The following is an 18,646-nucleotide window of genomic DNA, read 5'->3' as shown; positions in this document are numbered from 1 at the left end:
AATAAAAGAGATCAAACTAGGTATCTTTAAAAAACATCAAATTAACTATTTATCAATAAGCTAAACCTTAAACACTATTGAGATAAATCTGTGTCTGAAAGTTTTTATAACTTCTTATTTATTCTAACCCTAATGCACACACACATATATTCATTTCTGTGTTTAAAAATAATGTTTCTCAGGAATAAGTAAGTAGCTGGGTTGTAAGTCTTTGTGGGTTATGTTCCTGGTGGGTGAGATGTCCCGGAGCTGAACAGTCTGATGCCATTCGAGCTCTCCAGGCGAATTCAATGAACAGACCCTAAGGAATAAGCATTCAAAGCACTTTGGTTGCAGCAGGTGTCACACAATTCTTTCAATAAGGAGTATAGCAACAGGTCTATTTGGATTTTCAAACTGGTGGTCTTTCAGTAGAAACTTTACTGAGAATTCCAGCAAACACAAACAGATAACAAAGAGTTACTTCTGAGGCAAAGACCTCTTAAGAGTTTGGAAGTAAAAAAGGAATTTGCTACCTTCAACAATACAAATGTTCTTTTCCCAGAGGTTTTTTCCTGTTGACACAAAAACACCATCTGTAGCTCATGTAGGTTTTTCTGCTGAGATATGGACCACTTCTTCCTTCAGAGCACTCTTCACTGGTTTTTGGATCAAACTGGTTTAAGCCAGTCTTTTACACAAAGTCAAAAGTTAAAATATACCATGCGACCGCCTCTCTCTCCTGCTGTTGCCTAGGAAATGGGTGCAGCTGCTGGCATTCTGTACCCCTTAGTTTTTAAAGGCACACTGTTTTTAAACAGAGTGTGAAAGGCACACTGTTTTTAAACAGAGGAGAAAGAAAAGCTCCATGACACAGGTAAGGACAGCAGATTTCCTTCCCGAAAGGACATTAGTGAACCAGATGGATTTTTAACAACAATCAACAATGGTTTCATAGTCACCACTAGACTAGCTTGCTAATTACACTGTGGCGGGATTTGAACTCATGACCGCAGAGGATTAGCTTAGGCTTCTGGATTACTAGTCCAGAGACATTACCACTAGACCTCTGCCTCCCCCAAAAATTCTACCAATTACTCTGTAAATCTATGCCCCCTGGGTTTTGACTTTCTGCTAAGGTAAATAAGTTGACCCTATTTACTCTATCTCGGCCCCTCATAATTTTATACACCTCAATTAAATCACCCCTCAGCCTCCTTTGTTCCAAGGAAAACAACCCCAGTCCATCCAATCTTTTCTCAAAGCTAAACTTTTACAGTCTTGGCAACATCTTCCTAAATCCCTGCTGCACCCTCTCCAGTGCAATCACGTCTTTCCAGTAATGACCATCACATGACACATGCTGTTGGGATGAAGAAGCAGGAGGGCAAGTGGTAGCTGTCGGTTTGTTTGGACCATGTTTATCTTTGCCATTTCAAGGTGTGGGAACACAGACACTTTTGAAAACAAGCATTTCATGCGTCACCAAAGGCCACACAGCACACCTCAGTTTATCTGCCAAATATTGAAATTTTCCATCATTTTTCTTCCGCTATTGTTACGACCAGGTGAGAAAGGGGTCTAGGGGTTTCCTCTCAGCCTTTGCCTGGTTTAACCGTAACAGGATTTAATGTTTAAAACACCATGTTTTTAACTCCCCCTCAGTGAATCCTTGTCCACTGCTTTCCAACTGCAATGTAAAGAAATAAATCAGACAGGTTTTCTTAGATTTAAACAAGAAAGGTGGAAGTTTATTAATCTTAAACTCTAATTTGGTTTACGAATACGTGACGCAACCACGCTAGCATGCATATGCAATAAACACACACGCAGAGAGAGACAGAAAAAGTAGAAAGAATAGATGGGAAAAGTTTGAGGCAATAGCTGGGTTTCTACTTACAGTCCTTTGAGTTCGATGTAGAGTCTTTGGTTGCCGATAAGTCTTGCCGTTTCACTGGAGCCCAGTGCATACTTTAAAACCTGCTTCAATGTAGGAGTCTTTTATTTCTTGAGGTTTAAGTGACTTCAGTGGACCCAGAGATTAGTGAAAGAGAGAGAGCCAGACAGGAGAGAGGCTCTTGTTCCAAGTTCAGTTGCAATCTGCAGTCTGACCCAAGCTGTCCTGTGTGTAGCTTAAAACCAGGCCTGGACCAGCAGGTTAGTCATGTGACTTGCTTTTTTAACAAACTCCTGCATTTATGGATTCCAAAGCTCTTGGTGGGGGGATGTAGTCCTGTCTCTTACACCGGCAAGATGTGGATCATCATTGCTCGGACTAGTGTCTGTTAATTGAATCAGTGAGCAGTTCCCATTGTCTTTTCCTAGGTGACTGTCTCTTAGAATGCAAATTTTTTGCCAGCCACTGCTGATCTCTTTAAACACGTCATCTCTCCACTCCAGCAATAGTTTAAAATTAGTGTTCATGTGAAATTAATATGTCTCATTCTTGGCAGGTGGGGGTCTTCATGACAACTATATTAAAAACAACAGGAAGCTGCTGAGGGGAAAGAAGGAAACAGGCACCCTTTGCTCACTGCCTCACTCTTACCATCATTCACCCCTCAGAAACAATGTGTAACATTTGATCACATCCAACTATTGAATATAAAGCGGTCATATTTTGATTGTGGCAGCTGTCCATAGTTTTGGGAATGTGATAAATACTCTCAGAGTCATTCTGCAAGACACTTGTAATGGGATTCCAAGCAGGATTGTGTGAATATGAGGCCAGTAACGAGGTCTTCCTTTTCATTTAATTTGAGAAGATGTCTCAAATAAGCTTTTGTCAAATCTTTTACTGCTGACCCTGCTTGCTCTTCCTCCTGCTGTTGCTGCTGTTCCTCTGCCTGAAATGGTCCCTCTTCTGCCTTATGTTCCTTCTCAGGGTATCCATCACAACACCTTTCCGAAAGGCATGTTTGAGAAGAACACAACAAGCTACCAACATTCTTGAAACTTTGCTAAGAGTATATTACAAAGCAACCTCCTCCCAACACTCCCCACCAACCTCCCCCACCGCCTCCAACCACGCTATTGTCCCTAACATCTTGGGCAAGCCAGCCATGTGGTCAATATGTAAAATTCTCTCGTTGTTGCCAGGAGGATATCCAAAAACTGATGAACTCTTTAGCCTTGTTAAACAGCATATCAGTTAACTGATTCAGCAATAGACAGCATATTGAATTAAATTGGGAAAGTTTTCTGTTTCAGACTTAAATAACTCTGTTGCAAAAAAATACAGTAGTAAGTGCTGTTCTAGTGGTGCAGGTAGCTTGGAGCTCTGGCTGCAGCAGCTTATCTAAAGTTTTTTTAGTTAAGCAGAACCTCCTTTAGTGGACCCCTTGAAAGCCATCCTGGAAGGACCACTGTGTCTCTACATTCCTACTGCAGAGTAAGAGCAAGGAGTTTACATCCTTTTCCTGTTGTGTCTTATAAGGCATGCCTCCCTGGTATTCTCTTTCGCTGCTTTTGCTCCATTAATCATGAGCAAATAGGAATCTCTATTGGGAAACCATGGTTACGCGCTGTTAGGTGTGAGAATTATATTTCAATTTGGCTTGGAGAGTAGGTAATAATTCACCTATTCTACTTCAAAATAAAAAGCTGAGCCAGTTTTATACAGCCATATGTTAGGTTGAGTGTGATATTGACAGAAATTATAGAATTTTTGATCATCCTGTCATTTATATGCATTTTCCAGTGAGTATGGGCACTTCTTCTGTCCACTCCCACTTTTGCCAGTTTACAGTGCAACATAAAAGGGATGAGACTTTGGTTTATCCAGTTGCTGTCTGATTTTCCTTCCCCCTGCCCTAACTGCTTAATTTTTGGACCATTTTATAGTGTGATTTCCAGGGTGGTGTTCATTCTTTTTTTTGGAATGATATTTTATGTGTCTCTGACATCAGTAGTTGATTAGTGCATACCAATTTAGAATTTAATTGCCTATTCAATTTTTGAATTGTCAAACATTTTCCACGATTAGCCATTATTTACAGCTTGCAAATTATTGGCAGAATGATATGTTTGATGGTCCGTGTATTTCACTGATGTCACATTGGTGAACCTAATTACCATTTTGATTGGTTCTCGAAGAGTCAAGCAGATGTATATCATCATAGAGCCATTTTCTAGCAATCAGAGACTGTTTTTATTCAAAATTTACCCCACTTGAAACCAAATTGATGTAAAACAGACTTTGACTTTCATCACTTGTATTCTAAGCAACAGAATCCATCTAGATTGAAAAATAATCCTTTTTTCTACATTGACATTTTGTGACTAGCAGAGCTGTCACTATTGGGCAGATCAAAAGTGTTCAACTTTCAATAATTACTCAGTCATGTGCCAGAGGCCCAACCACCTACCTAACAATTTCTTCATATTCTCCCCATGACTCACATCCAGAGCGACTGACACTGTATGAGTGGCATGATCACAAAGAGTGACATTTGTTGAAAACCCACTGGATGTGAGTTTTATTTTTAGTTACATATGTCAAATTAGATTAAATCAAAACCAGCAGATCTCCTGTGTTGCTGCATTGAGTTAAAGGATGGCCTATATTATGATGACAGGAGCGTTATACTACACAACAAACAGGATTGGGCATCTGTGACACTTAGAGCAAAGTTGCAGCAGCAGCGCAGGAGCAGCTCTGAGAAAATTCGGGCCCACAATCTTCCATGGCATTGCTTACTGACTGCTATCTGGTGAATCAAGCTGGCACACAGGAACAGTTAATGGTTCATGCCTTCATTAAAATCTGTACTAAAGCTGTCACATTGAATGCTAATATTGCATAGGTCATAGTGAGGCACAGAAAATAAATAAAAAAGGCCATTGCAATGTTAGTCTTTATCACTGGTGGGCTTGGATATAAAGTTTTGCTATAGTTATATACAGCCCATTTAGACCATATCTGGAGTACTGTGGATAATTCTGAGCACTGCACCTTAGAAAGGATATATTGACCTTGGAAGGGGCGCAAAACAGATTCACCAAAATGATATCAGGGCTCCAAGGGTTAGATTATGAGGAGCAATTATATAAACTAGGCTTGTATTACCTGGACTCTGGAAAGTTAATAAGTTATTTGACTAAGGTTTTTAGGATTTGAAAGGAATTAATAGGGTAGATAGAAACAATTCTACTGGTGGGAGGGTCCAAGACAAGGGAGATAGCTTTAAAATCAGAGCCAGGCCATTTGAGAGAGAAGTTAGGAACCACTTTTTCATGCAAAGGGTAGCTCAATTAATAGTTTTAAACCTGAGATCAATAGGTTTTTGTGAGCAAGGGTATAAAAAGATATGGATCCAAAACAGGTGGCTGGAGTTAAGATTCAGATCAGCCATAATCTTATTGAATGGTGGAATAGGCTTGAGGGCTGAATGACCTACTCCTGTTCCTTTGTTCCTGTTACACAGCAGAATTGCAACCCTTAGAGGTAATAGATTGCCTGTTCAGTTCATGTGGCAGCTTTTAATTCACAGTGGAAATCCACAGAACATTCACATTAGGGATTTATTGTAGCTCAAGCCAAATTTCTTAACTTGAAATTCTTGAAGGCAATAGGTCAGAGCTTTTTATTACAAATCCAAATAGCATAAGTAACTCCATAAATTTTACCGCTGACTAATTGCTAGGATTTCACTGCAGATCACAAATAAAGGATTTCAACACAACAGCAACTTGCATTCAACATAGTAAAATGCCTCAAAGTCCTTCAGAGGAGCAAAACTTTGACACCAAGCCACATAAGGAGATCTTAAGACAGGTGACCAAAAGCTTTGTCAAAGAGGTAGGTTTTAAGGGCCGTCTTAAAGAAGGAGAGAAAGGTAGACAGACAGAGAGGTATAGGGAGGTGATTTCAGAACTTAGGGCCTTGATAACTGAAGGCACGACCATCACTAGTGGGGTGATGGAAATCGAGGATGCACAAGAGGCCAGAATTGGAGGAGTGCAGAGATCTTGGAGGGTTATAGAGCTGATGGAGGTTAAAGAGACAAGGAGGGGTGAGACCATGCAGGAATTTGAACACAAGGATGCAAATTTTAAATCCAAGGCACTGCGGGATGAGGGAGCAAGTACAAAGATGTTGGGTGAACATATTTTGGTACAAGTTAAAGGTACACTTCAAACTTGATATAGCTGAAAAGGTCATTGCTATAAATTATAAACATGTCTTGTTTTTTGAAGAAAAGATTATAGTTTTATGTTTTTGTTTAAGGTAACGTATTGTATAAGAATGTCATCCAGTCACAACGACACAGATCTTCCCTCTAGTGACCTTCCTCCCTCTCTTCTCCATGAAGATCCATTCACTTCAAAGCTATCCTGGGAAGCTGATGTAATAGCAGGAATCTACTTAATAGTCATAGGTAAGAGAATGTGCATTTCTTAATCTTCCTCTATTATCTCACTCCAAATTAGATGGGACAGCAGCAGAGATGTCAGAAAAATGGAGCATTGAGGCCCACAGCTGCCACCCACCCTGACCTGGATTTCCCCCCCTCCACCCTTGCCAGACTGTTCCCAATCACCCCTTTCTTGCTCCCTGCATGTAAAGGTTATCAGGAATGCTCTTCAGGTCCATTTCCTTCCCTTCTGCCCTTCTTGCCATCACTCCCGTGGACCGCGTGGTGGAAGGTACCAGTAGACAGGGGTATTGATAATAGTGGACTTGATGTCTGAAATTGGAAGCAGCGGGTTTAGTAGAGACCTGCTCTCCCTCCAATTTCACTCGCAGCATTTACCTTTGTAAGTCTTGGTCCCGGCCAAGCCTTGAACGACTGCAGTTCCTTTCTTATTTGGAGCTCTTTGAGCCTTTTAAAGTACCTGCTCAGGTGCTTCCTTGGCATCCCTGCTGCAGATAACCTCATTTCTCCCTTTGGCCCTGTTGAGCTTCCTCAGTGGAGATAATTTAGCTGGACGCTTATGCTGCATGTTTAGTGACATCCAACCCAAGAAAATGAGATGGGTTTGCAGCAAAGTTGGGGGTGGAATTATTATCCTGTTGCTACAACAATGGAAAACATAATTTTTCTTTAAAGCCCTTATGATTTTGCTCATAGTAGTGTCCAGGAGATTAATCTTTAATTGTTGGAGACTCCAGGACAATTTTGGAGATATGGCAACCCTAGTGTAGAAATAATCTCGGTGGTGCTGGCTGGGGTGTGGATCTGGCTGTAGGCCTCTCTGTCTCATTCTCCTTCATTTTCTGCCACTAGTGAAGAAAATCCCAATATCTTCAGGTGAAAAGGTAGAGGAGACAAAGGAAGTTGGTATAATAAAGTGGGAAAAAAGTTTTTCTTTAATTCAACTTATGATTATTTCTTTCAATTTAATTGTTATCCCAGTTGACTAACAGAATGGCACTACCAAACATAATTTAGTTGCTTGTCTGGCTCACTTTATTTGCTGTTCAAAAAGTAATTAGGCCCCAAGTTTCTTCCTAGGTCAGAAACACAGAAGTGTTATTGATGGACAGGAACTATTGGGATGTAAATTGTGGCAGGACCAAGTTACATAGAACATAGGAAAATAGGAACAGAGTAGGCCATTCAGCCCCAAAAACCTGTTCCATTATTCAATTAAACTGTGGATGTCCTGTACCTTAACTCCATTATTAGGTGGAAAGGGTTATTCATTCATGAGATGGCTCATGACTCTGCCCTCATCATCGATCCCTCCAGCCCTCTTTCCTCCATGGGGGTTAAAGCATGCAAGAACACTTGTCCTCTAGTTTTTTGCTGCTACCTAACGCTATGCACCATCTTCCCCTGCAGGAAGGAGGGAAGTGTGTCAGTGAGTATGTTTGTGTGATATGGCTTTTATGGTTGAATAATCGGCAGGTGTAAAGCTTGCTGCAGAGCCATGTGTATGTGGGTGCGGTAAAGTAGTAAGAACAGTACAGCACAGGAACAGGCCATTCGGCCCTCCAAGCCTGTGCCGATCTTGATGCCTGCCTAAACTAAAACCTTCTGCACTTCTGGGGCCCATATCCCTCTATTCCCTTCCTATTCATGTATTTGTCAAGATGTCTCTTAAACGTTGCTATCGTATCTGCTTCCACCACCTCCGCTGGCAGCAAGTTCCAGGCACTCACCACCTTCTGTGTAAAAAACTTCCCTCGCACATCCCCTCTAAACTTTGCCCCTCGCACCTTAAACCTATGTCCCCTAGTGCTGACTCTTCCACCCTGGAAAAAAGCTTCTGACTATCCACTCTGTCCATGCCGCTCATAACTTTGTAAACCTCTATCATGTCGCCCCTCCACCTCCGTCATTCCAGTGAAAACAATCCGAGTTTATCCAACCTCTCCTCATAGCTAATGCCCTCCAGACCAGGCAACATCCTGGTAAACCTCCTCTGTACCCTCTCCAAAGCCTCCACATCCTTCTGGTAGTGTGGCGACCAGAATTGCACGCAATATTCTAAATGTGGCCTAACTAAAGTTCTGTACAGCTGCAACATGACTTGCCAATTTTTATACTCTATGCCCCGACCGATGAAGGCAAGCATGCCGTATGCCTTCTTGACTACCTTATCCACCTGCATTGCCACTTTGTGACCTGTGGACCTGTACGCCCAGATCTCTCTGCCTGTCAATGCTCCTAAGGGTTTTGCCATTTACTGTATACCTCCCACCTGCATTAGACCTTCCAAAATGCATGACCTCACATTTGTCCGGATTAAATTCCATCTGCTATTTCTCCGCCCAAGTCTCTAACCGATCTATATCCTGCTGTATCCTCTGACAATCATCATTATCCCCAACTCTACCAACCTTTGTGTCGTCCGCAAACTTACTAATCAGAACAGTTACATCCTCCTCCAAATCATTTATATATACTACAAACAGCAAAGGTCCCAGCACTGATCCCTGTGGAACACCACTAGTCACATCCCTCCATTCAGAAAAACACCCTTCCATTGCTACCCTCTGTCTTCTATGACAGAGCCAGTTCTGTATCCATCTTGCCAGCTCACCTCTGATCCCATGTGACTTCACCTTTTGTACCAGTCTGCCATGTGGGACCTTGTCAAAGGCTTTACTAAAGTCCATATAGATAACATCCACTGCCCTTCCTTCATCAAAGCATGCAGGATTGGGTACTGATTAATGGAGATTGTTGTTAAGTGGGTGATGGGGTGTAAAGAATTGAGTAGTGGATGAGACTAGTGGTGCGGTTGATAGGATATGCCATTTGAAGATTTACTCACACATCTTGACAACTCATACTAGATCGTCAAATTCTTCCTCCACTCCATCCATATTCTTTGAGCAAAGCTCCCAGCATTGACCTTTGTCATTACTTCTTCCACTGCTCCTTGAGCATTTGTCTGGAGGGCCTCCTGTCTCCTATGGAGATCGAATGTCTCTCTTTCTTTCCACTGCTTCCACCAAGAAAGGCCTCCAGTGCATTGTCTAAAAAACTTGGTGTACACTTTCTTGCATATTCAGCAATTCCTCAAAGTATCATAGCCCAGAGTCAGTTTTCAAACGACTACCCCCATTTTCTGCAGCCAAAATTTACCTCCACTTTAAGAGGTGCAGGCTACCTTTAATTAAGGTTAGATACTTGCGATATCGGGCCCCCTGCAGATGCGTGCAGCAAATGAAGAATGCGGGTAGCACTGGCTGCAAGTAGAGAACATCTAAAAGAACAGATAGCACAAATTTAATGCAAAGGACGGGCACAGGTTAATGGTATACCATGATCCCCACGCCCATTTTCGCGATATTCCACTTTAACCCCCATTCTGTGTATACAGAATTTTCACTGACGTGAAGGCAACTGAAGGCCCGGCCACTAATGGCGGAGCGATTAAATCAGGGATGCTCAAGAGGCCAGAATTAGAGAAGGATAGATATCTGAGGCTTGTGCGGCTGGAGGAGATAATAGAAATAGGGAGGTGGGCGGGGGGAGTTGGGGGGTGGGGTGTGGGGTGTGAGGCCATGGAGGGATTTGAAAACAAGGATGACTATTTTGAAATCAAGATGTTGCTTGACCGGGAGCCAATGTAGATCAGCGAGCACAAGGGTGATAGGGGAACAGGACTCGGTGTGCATTAGAATATGGGCAGCAGAGTTTTGGAGAACCTCAAGTTTACAGAGGGTAGAATGTGGGAGACCAGCCAGGAGTGCATTGGAACAGTCAAATCTAGAAGTAGCAAAGGTAGGAATGAGGGTTTCAGCAGCAGATGAGCTGAGACACGTGTAAACTCAGGCGATATTAGGGAGGTAAAAATAGGCGGTCTTAGGTGCTGGCAGCACCTCATGGTCAGCAGCTCATCTTGGGGTCAGATATGACACCAAGGTTCAAAAAGACTAGTTTAGCCCAAAACTGTTGCCAGGGAGGGATGGAGTTGGTAGATAAGCAATGGAATTCAGAGCAGGAACTGAAAACAATGGCTTCAGTCTTCCCAATATTTAATTGGAGGACATTTCTGCTCATCCAGTACTGGATGTCAGATAAGCAGTCTGATAATTTAGCAACAATGGAGGAGTCGAGCTTGATGGTGGTGAGGTAGAGATGGCTGTGATCAGTCTACATGTGAAAACTAACACTGTGCTTTTGGACGATGTTGCCGAACAGCCCCATGTAGCTGAGAAATAGAAGGGGGCCAAGGATAGATCCTTGGGGGACACCAGAAGTAATGGTGCGGGAGCAGGAAGGGAAGCCATTGCAAGTGATACTCTTGGTATGATTGGATAGATAAGAATGGAACCAGGTAAGAGGAATTCCATGCATCTGGACGACAATGAAGAGGTGTTGGAGGAGGATGGTGTGGTCAACCATGTCAAAGGCTGCAGACAGGTCAAGAAGAATGAGGAGGTATAGTTAACTTTTGTCACCGTTACATAGGATGCCATTTGTCACTTTGATAAGAGCCATTTCGGTACTGTGACAAGGGTGGGAACCCGATTGGTGGGATTCAAACATGGAATGCCAGGAGAGATGGTTATGGATATGGGAGGCAACACCATGTTCAAGGAATTTGGACAGGAAAAGGAAGTTGGAGATGGGACGGTTGTTTGCAAGGAAGGTGGGGGTCAAGGGTTTTTTTTTGAGGAGAGGAGTGATGACGGCAGATTTAAAGGAAAGAGGGACAACATCTGAAGAGAGAGAACTGTTTACAATGTCAGCTAACATGGGGATCAGGAGAGGAAGTTGGGTGATCAGCAGTTTAGTGGGAATAGAGTTGATGGGTCTCATGAATAGGATGAGCTCGGAGCGGGCACGAGGGGAGATAGGAGGGAAACTAGAGAAAGATACGTGTTTAGGGCTAGGGCAGGGGGGATCTTTGGTTGAAATTTGGTCAGGCGGGCTAGTGGAAGGGAGTGACTCAGCAAAAGCAGCTGATCAGATTGTCTTGATCTTAGTGACAAAAAGGTCCATGAGCTCCTCCCATTTATTGTTGGAGGTGAGGGTGGAGGGGACAGGGGAGAGAAGTTTAAGAAGACAGTTTGCAGTGGAGAAAAGAAACCAAGAATTATCTTTGTATTTCAGGATGATCCTGGAATTGTGAGCAGTTTCAGCAGATGAGAGCAGAAACCGATAGTGTTTTAAGTGGTCCAGCCAGATCTGGCAGTGGATGACTAAACCAGTTGTTCACCAATTCCTTTCAAGTCTGCATCCCTTGTACTTGAGTGGAGATGAGGTGTGTACTGGGGGAATGGCCAGGATGAGAGAGAGTAATGGTTTTATTGGGGACTAGGCTGTCAAAATTGGAGGTGAGGGTGTAGTTGAGTGACTCAGTAGCTGCAGAAATGTTGCGTCGAATGGAGGGCCAGAGGCTAGACAGTGGAGATTGTGAAAGTGCATTTGCAAGTGAATAGGGGGATAGTCTGACTTGGGTAGGTGGTAGAGAATGAGGATTTTTAAATGAGAGTTGAGAGATGTGGACAAGGTGAGATGCTCAAAGGAAAGGAAAGTATCTGAGGAGTAGGGGGTCAGGCCAGGGTGTGATCCAGTGATAAGTGCCACACTGTCACCACAATGGTCTTGATGGGGCAAGTGGTGGAAGATATAGACAGGCAGGGAGGCTTCATTAAGGGAAAAGGTGTCATCATCTCTCAGCCAGGTTTCCGTTAAGGCCATGATGTCGATGCGATCATCCACAATAAGTTCATGGATGGCAAGGGCCTTGTTCACAAATGAAGGGCCATTTTGGAAGGAGGTGTGTACAGGAGCAGTACGAGTAATCCGCTGGCAGAGTCCACAGGGTCAGCAGTGGGAGGGGTGAGTTGGACAGGAAGGATATTGGCAAGATTAGCCTACAGTGGGTGCACTGGGCGGGGAAGGTCGATCAGAGAGTGGGATGGGGCAATTGGAGTTTCTGCTTGGAATAAGTCAGCGTTGAGTGCCTCGATAAGTCCTTCAGAGGATGCCAAGAGAGGCACAGAGGGAAGTTTTAGGCTTATCTAAGATGAAGTCAACCCTGGGATGGCAGCAAGAGTGCAGGAAGGTGGAGGAGTACTGAAGGATTGGGGTAGGGAATTGGGAGGGCAAAGTTTCTGAGAATGGAGAAGTGAAAGGAGGTATGATGATAGAAGAGCTGGGTCTAGGAGGGGTTAAGTGAGAAAAAGTAACATGGAAATAGAATGATGAGCTTGGGTCTCAAGCGACAGCCCAAATGCACAAATGAATGGACTCAGGGGAAGCTGAAGTTACATAGGCCTGGTTACATAAAAATTGAGATATTTAAAAACCTGATAGTAAACGGGAAATAGGAAATAGATGGAGAAAATAGGAGGGAGTCCAGATTTAAAGTCAGAAATCCCATGCTAGGATAACAATGATGTAGATAAGTTGAAGTCAGCTCGGAGATTGATGAATTGTTGTCCAAATTCAGAGACAGGTGTTACGAGTGAAGTCCAGAAGTGATCTGAGGGTGGAGTATCGGAGGATGCACTGATGGAAATATTTTCGTGGGAATGAGGATGCAGGAGGCATACAGAGTCAGTTGCAAGATCAGACAGATACTAGCAAAGTTGGAGGACACCTTAAAATCCAAAAGCAGCGAAGGTTTGCTGTTTGGCCCAGGCGAGTGAGTTTCTGGCCGGGAATAGACTGAAGTTGAAAAACCAGCATAACCAGTGGGCAATCAAAGGCTCAGCAGGAGATTGATGTTCCTCAATCACAGCAGAGGTGCGGGAAGAGCTGTAAACTGATCAATGTTACTTTAAATATCGCAAAAGAGCAGCAGATCAAAGTCAGAAGTTGTGCCTTACGGCATAGCCGGTGTAGTCGAGAGCAGAAGCATCTTCTTGATGGTAAGAGGAGTCCAGGAATATGAAGGCAAATTTGAAAGAAGATCTCGATCTAGATTTTTCCAGATCTTCTCCACAGCTCATTGAGCAAAGAAGAGCAGCAGGTTACAGAAAGCAGTAGAGTCTTATTGTTTATTCCAATGTAGTCAGTACAGAAGCATGGTCTTGATGGCCAGAGAAATCCAGGAATTAGAAGCTAGATTTGAGAGAAAATCCACAACCAGGTCTTTTCTAGATCTTTACCAGAGCTCACAAGGTAAGCTCAGGGGATAGGTTTGAATGAACAAACAGAGGCAACTAAAGCAAGCAGTTAACTTGAAGTTTGGGTTAAACTGCACCCACTATTAGAATCAGGGGAATTTAAACAGCAGAAGAGAGGAGAGGAAAGCAATGGATGGCAGCAGATAGCCATGGATAGAGGTGCATAGTGAGGAGCTCCCCAAGTAGCCCATGAATCATCTTGCAGGTACAAAAAAAGCCAAAGAAAATTCCCAACACCTGCTTTTAGAGGTGGCAGTTGAGAAAAGAATATTGACCGAGACATCTGCTCTTCTTCAAATAGAGCATTGGGTTTAATCTTTGTTCAGATAGGACCTCAGCTTAAATTCTCACTTTGGAGTTTGTGTCTAGACTTTCTCATTATTACGTTTGTGGTGATAAGGTTATAAAGGTACGCTCCTTTATTTTCTTTGAAATTTCCCTAGAGTTTAATTATTCTGAAAACAAGTTCCTCTGCTTCATCAAAAAGCTGTCCTTTAATGGGATTTCATGTTCTTAGTGGCATTTGAAACTTCCAATGTTAATTTAAAAAATGCCTGAATATAGTTCACATGATTGCTCATCGTGTTGTCTTTTTTTCCAAACCTGTTTTGGTCAGGGGTTGTCATTTTGAATGCTAATGCTTGGCAATTGTTATCGGTGCTAGCACTCTATATGGGCAATGGGAGCACAAAGCAGACAGTGATTATCAGTTGGTAGCACTCTTATTAATGAATCAAAGTATTGCAGTTCAAACCCTCACTATAGGATTTGAGGAGATAATCCAGGCTGTATGGTATTATTAGAGGTGATGTTATTCACATGAGATTCAAACCAAGAATGTCCCCTGTTCAGATCGAGGTAAAAGAATCTTTTGGAATTAGTGATTGAAGCAGTGACAATATAAACATTTTAAAATAGGCTGGATGTGTGGTTGAAAAGGGAGATACAAGGATTTGGGAGCAGGCTGTGCATATTGGATTAGGACTACTGCTTGTGGGGGAGAAATGACAATACGGACTGTTTTGGCCTAACAGCCTATTTCTATGATGTAATTTTTATGCACTGCTATGTAATTTGAAGAACAGCAAAAATTTTCCTGCTGTCCTGGCCAACATTCCTCCCTTGACCAATACCATCAAGGACAGTTAAACTTTTATCTCCTTTGCCCATTCGGAGATGTTGCTGTGCTGAATTTGCAAACATAACAAAGACTGCCTTCAAAAGTAATTCATTTTCTGTGAAATGCATTGTCATGTTCCAAAAATGATATAATGCAGTAAATGCAAATTTTTCTATCTTCTAACAGTATTTAAATTATGATTTGATGTTACAACATGCAACAGCATAACATTTAGCCCATGGCAATATGAAATACCATTTGTATCTGCCACGACAATACTAACAATTGGAATTAAACTCTGCTATTTGATGTGTGCCTGTTTCCTTAGAAATGTCAGTCATGTCTCAGTTGGTAGCACTCTTGCCTGTAAGTTAGAAGGTTGTGGATTCAGAGTCCCACTCCAAGGATTTGTGCTCAAGTCAAAATCTAGGCTGATAGGCCAGTGTAGTACTGAGGGACTACAGCACAGTCACAGGTACCATCTTTCAGATAAGATATTAAACAGAGGCCCTTCTGCTCTCTCAAGTGGACATAAAAAGTCACATACCTCTATTTTGAAGAAAAGGTGATTCTCTCCAGTGTCCTGGCCACTATTTATCCCTGAACCAACCTCATTAGAACAGATTATCCGGGGCTGAATTTTACCAGCTTGCCGCTGATCTCAGAATGGACCGCGCGTTGCGGAGCCGCCGCAATATTCAGTATGACGGCTCATTATAATACACTTGACTTGCCGTTCCCCCCCTCCATTACCCCCCAAATGACGTGGAGGGGGTGGGATTTCCGGCGCCATGTTCGGCATTGGATCACATGAGTAGGTGCTAGGGCCCTATTTGAAGGGCAGTCAGCCCTGCTTACTTTGAACTGTTGATGGAACAACTTGCAGCTGCAGCTTCAAATCTTCAGACTGTGCATTGACCATTTCCATTTAAGGCCAGCATCAAAATCAGAAGATGGCAGAGGTGCATTCCAGAGTGGCCCCACAGTTCAGCGATGCCTCCCTGCTCTTCTCCTCCAGGCTGTGCAGGCAAGGGCGGAGATCCTTTTCCCCAGTGATGGTAAGAAAAGGCCCTCCTGCCTGACCAAGGCAGCCTGGCTGGTGGTGGCAGATGAGGTCAGTAGCTGTGGGCCATCAGGCATGATTGGGTACAGTGTCACAAGAGTATGAACGATCTGCTCCACTCCACAAAAGTAAATGGCACTTTGTATCATGGTTCCACTGAAGCTGGGTGTGCCCAAAGTGGCACATGTATGCCACTGCCATACCAAAGACATGGAGGTTGGGCAGGGAGGAATGATGTGACATCAATTGATGAAAGTGTGAAAGAACTCACCCTTGTCTGCTGCTCAGAGCATGGCACTTACATGACAAGCTCACTCAGTAGTGCAAACCGAACATCCCCCACCTCTGGGCCTAGCACCCCTCTTGTAACATGTGTCGTGTTGTTGATCTGCCATGCTTAATATCTGCCTCCTTGCTCCTCCGGTCAAAGAGGGCCCACAATGCAAGGGAGGCGAGTCATACTGGTGGAGAAGTGCCAGATGTGCGGCTGCTAAAACAGTGTGAGGAGAAGGCCCTGGATTGGCATCCATTCATGTGGACCGTTCATTCATTGACGTAGAGCTCGGGCTCTTGGCTGAACATACAGCCATTTGATATACACAATGATGACTATGAAATTGTTATTGTTGGAGACAATGCTGTCATAATAATTACATATGCAACATCAAGACTGACATCTTGATCGGTGTGCTCTTTTCATTGCATCTTGCAGGTCAATACTCTGAATCGACCCAGGCAGCCCAGGACTCCTCCAGAACCTCAGAGGAAGAGACATTCTCAGAGGAAGCAGCATCCCATGGCACTCCCTCACCTTCCACCAGCACAAATACAGTCACCTTGGGGGAATGCGATCGGCGATAGAGTGTGGGTCACAAGCTGGTGAGAGCACTGCACACACGCCCGGGCAGCTGACTGAGGCTGACACAGCTGAGGCCCCTGACAGTTGGAGGGCTGAGTGTGGCCAGGCCTATGCTGAGCCCCAGCCTACTGATAACCCTCTGATGTGGACAGTATAGGGCATACTGCAGCTGCAGCAGCAGCCATGGCAGCATCTGGCAGAGATGCGACAGGCATGCACAGCCTTGAGCGGACAACGGGGGAGTCTATCCAGGCCATGACAACTGCCATGTCCCAGGCAACTGAGTGCATGGCTTCATCCATTGAGACGACGGCAGCCGTCTTGGTGAGCCAGATTCCATTAATACGCACTGACCTGCAATCCCTCGCCGAGGCCATCAAATCCATGTTGCAGTGGCTAGGCGAGAGGGGAACTATGGGCATGGAGACTGTCCCTGCCACAGGTCCTTCCCGGGAGAGCAGAGGGGTTCAAACGAGCCTTGAGATGGAGGAGGCGAGCCTGCGCGTCATATCCGAGGTCCTCCTCAAGGTGATTCCATTGTGGACACCGGCTCCTCCACCCCTGCACTGGTGAGTCAAGCTCCAGCAGTCACAACGTCGGAGCAGAGTTTTACACTGACGCAGGATTCCCCCAGCCAGCCGGGGCCCTCTGGGTCTCGTGCACACAGAGGACAACCGCCGAAGTCATCCACAGCCAAAAGGCATTCTGATCAGCAGCCTTACTCCAGTCAGGCTGCTAGCACAGAAGTGGCACCGCGAAGGAGCACCTGCAAGCGTTTAAAAAAAAAACACCGTGCCACAAATGGGTCTGCACGGGTGACACTGCACTGTAAAAAAATTAATTCACTAAATGTTCTCTACTAACGTGTATTGTTTTTATTGTGCGAATGGAGTGTCCCAGCATGTACCAATTGTGTCTCCTCCCATTACATCACTGGCCTTTCAGGACTGCCAATGTATGGAATAACATCATTACTTATGTGCGTCTCCATGGATGCAGTAACATGGACAATGTCTCAGTCTGCTGCTACCAGTAATGGTGGAGACAACAATGTTGCAGATTCGGACTTCTGCACAAGTGACCGAGGGTGCTGTGTGGCATGTGGAGCATATCGTGGTCTTTATGGCGTGGAGAACCTTTGATCAATAAGGTGTTGCAGTGCATCCATTGCTCGCTGCTCTCCCTGCATGCGGCACCTGGATGCTCTCTGTCCCCCCATGCACCTTTCCTGCTGTACGGCCTCTACGTCCTTATCGTCTGAGGAGGAGCCCTGCTCATGCCTCTCCTTATCCTGCAAGGCCTCCCCCTATTGAGTGTGTAGTTGTGCAGAGCACAACAGCAGCAACTATACAAGCTACCCTTTCCGGAACGTACTGCAGGGCACCACCCGATCTATCCAGGCAGCGGAAGCACATTTTCAGCATGCTGATCACCTGCTCAATGGTGGCTCTTGTCGTGCCCTGGCTGGCGTTGTATCTCTCCTCTGAATCACTGGTGGGGTTTCTCACCAGCATCAGGAGCCAAGTCTGCAAGGGGTAGCCCTTGTCTCCAAGAAGCCACCCCTCGATGTGAGCTAGTTCATTGAACAGCAATGGCACCTGGGACTGGCGCAGGATGAAGGAGTCATGGCAGCTGCCTGGAAAGCGGGCACAGATTTGCATGAAGAGTTTCCGGTGATCACATACTAGCTCTACGTTGAGCGAGTGGAAGCCCTTCCGTTTTACATATGCAGCTGGTTGCCCGGCAGGAGCCTTGATGGCCACATGGCAGCGGTCTATGACACCTTGCACCTGTGGAAATCCCACAATGGGCCTGACTCTCAGGGTCCGACCTGAAGCAGACATAGTCACGGCCCTCCAATACCTCCCTGATGCAGCGGTGCACAGATGACTGTGTGACCCCACAAAGGTCTCCGGCGGGCCCCTGAAATGACGCAGAGGCATAGAGGTTAAGAGCCGCTGTCATTTACAGGGCCACAGGCATATGATGTCCACCGAAGCCCATCAGCTGCAGGTAATTGTTGAGCAGGGCACAGAGACGTGTCACTGTCTCTCTCGGCATCCACAGTCACCTCTGACACTGGCA

At 44.6% G+C, this 18,646-nt stretch overlaps 1 protein-coding gene across 10 annotated transcripts in view; it reads left to right on the top strand.

Annotated features, from left to right (window-relative positions):
* Positions 1–18,646, top strand: part of opn5 (opsin 5) — a 473,827-nt gene that overhangs the window by 405,224 nt on the left and 49,957 nt on the right. For 8 of the 10 annotated variants that reach the window (XM_068024858.1, XM_068024914.1, XM_068024940.1 and 5 more), the window contains one exon: positions 6,209–6,359. In XM_068024858.1, coding sequence (XP_067880959.1) covers positions 6,209–6,359 — 151 coding nt within the window. Of the gene's footprint in view, positions 1–5,666; positions 5,780–6,208; positions 6,360–18,646 lie in introns of those variants that run through there. The other 2 variants (XM_068024897.1, XM_068024887.1) reach the window with 2 other exon arrangements.

Source organism: Heterodontus francisci, chromosome 3, assembly GCF_036365525.1.
Source record: "Heterodontus francisci isolate sHetFra1 chromosome 3, sHetFra1.hap1, whole genome shotgun sequence".
Taxonomy (NCBI): domain Eukaryota; kingdom Metazoa; phylum Chordata; class Chondrichthyes; order Heterodontiformes; family Heterodontidae; genus Heterodontus; species Heterodontus francisci.
Note: the sequence above shows the minus strand (reverse complement) of the source record. Positions and strands in the feature narration are given on the sequence as shown.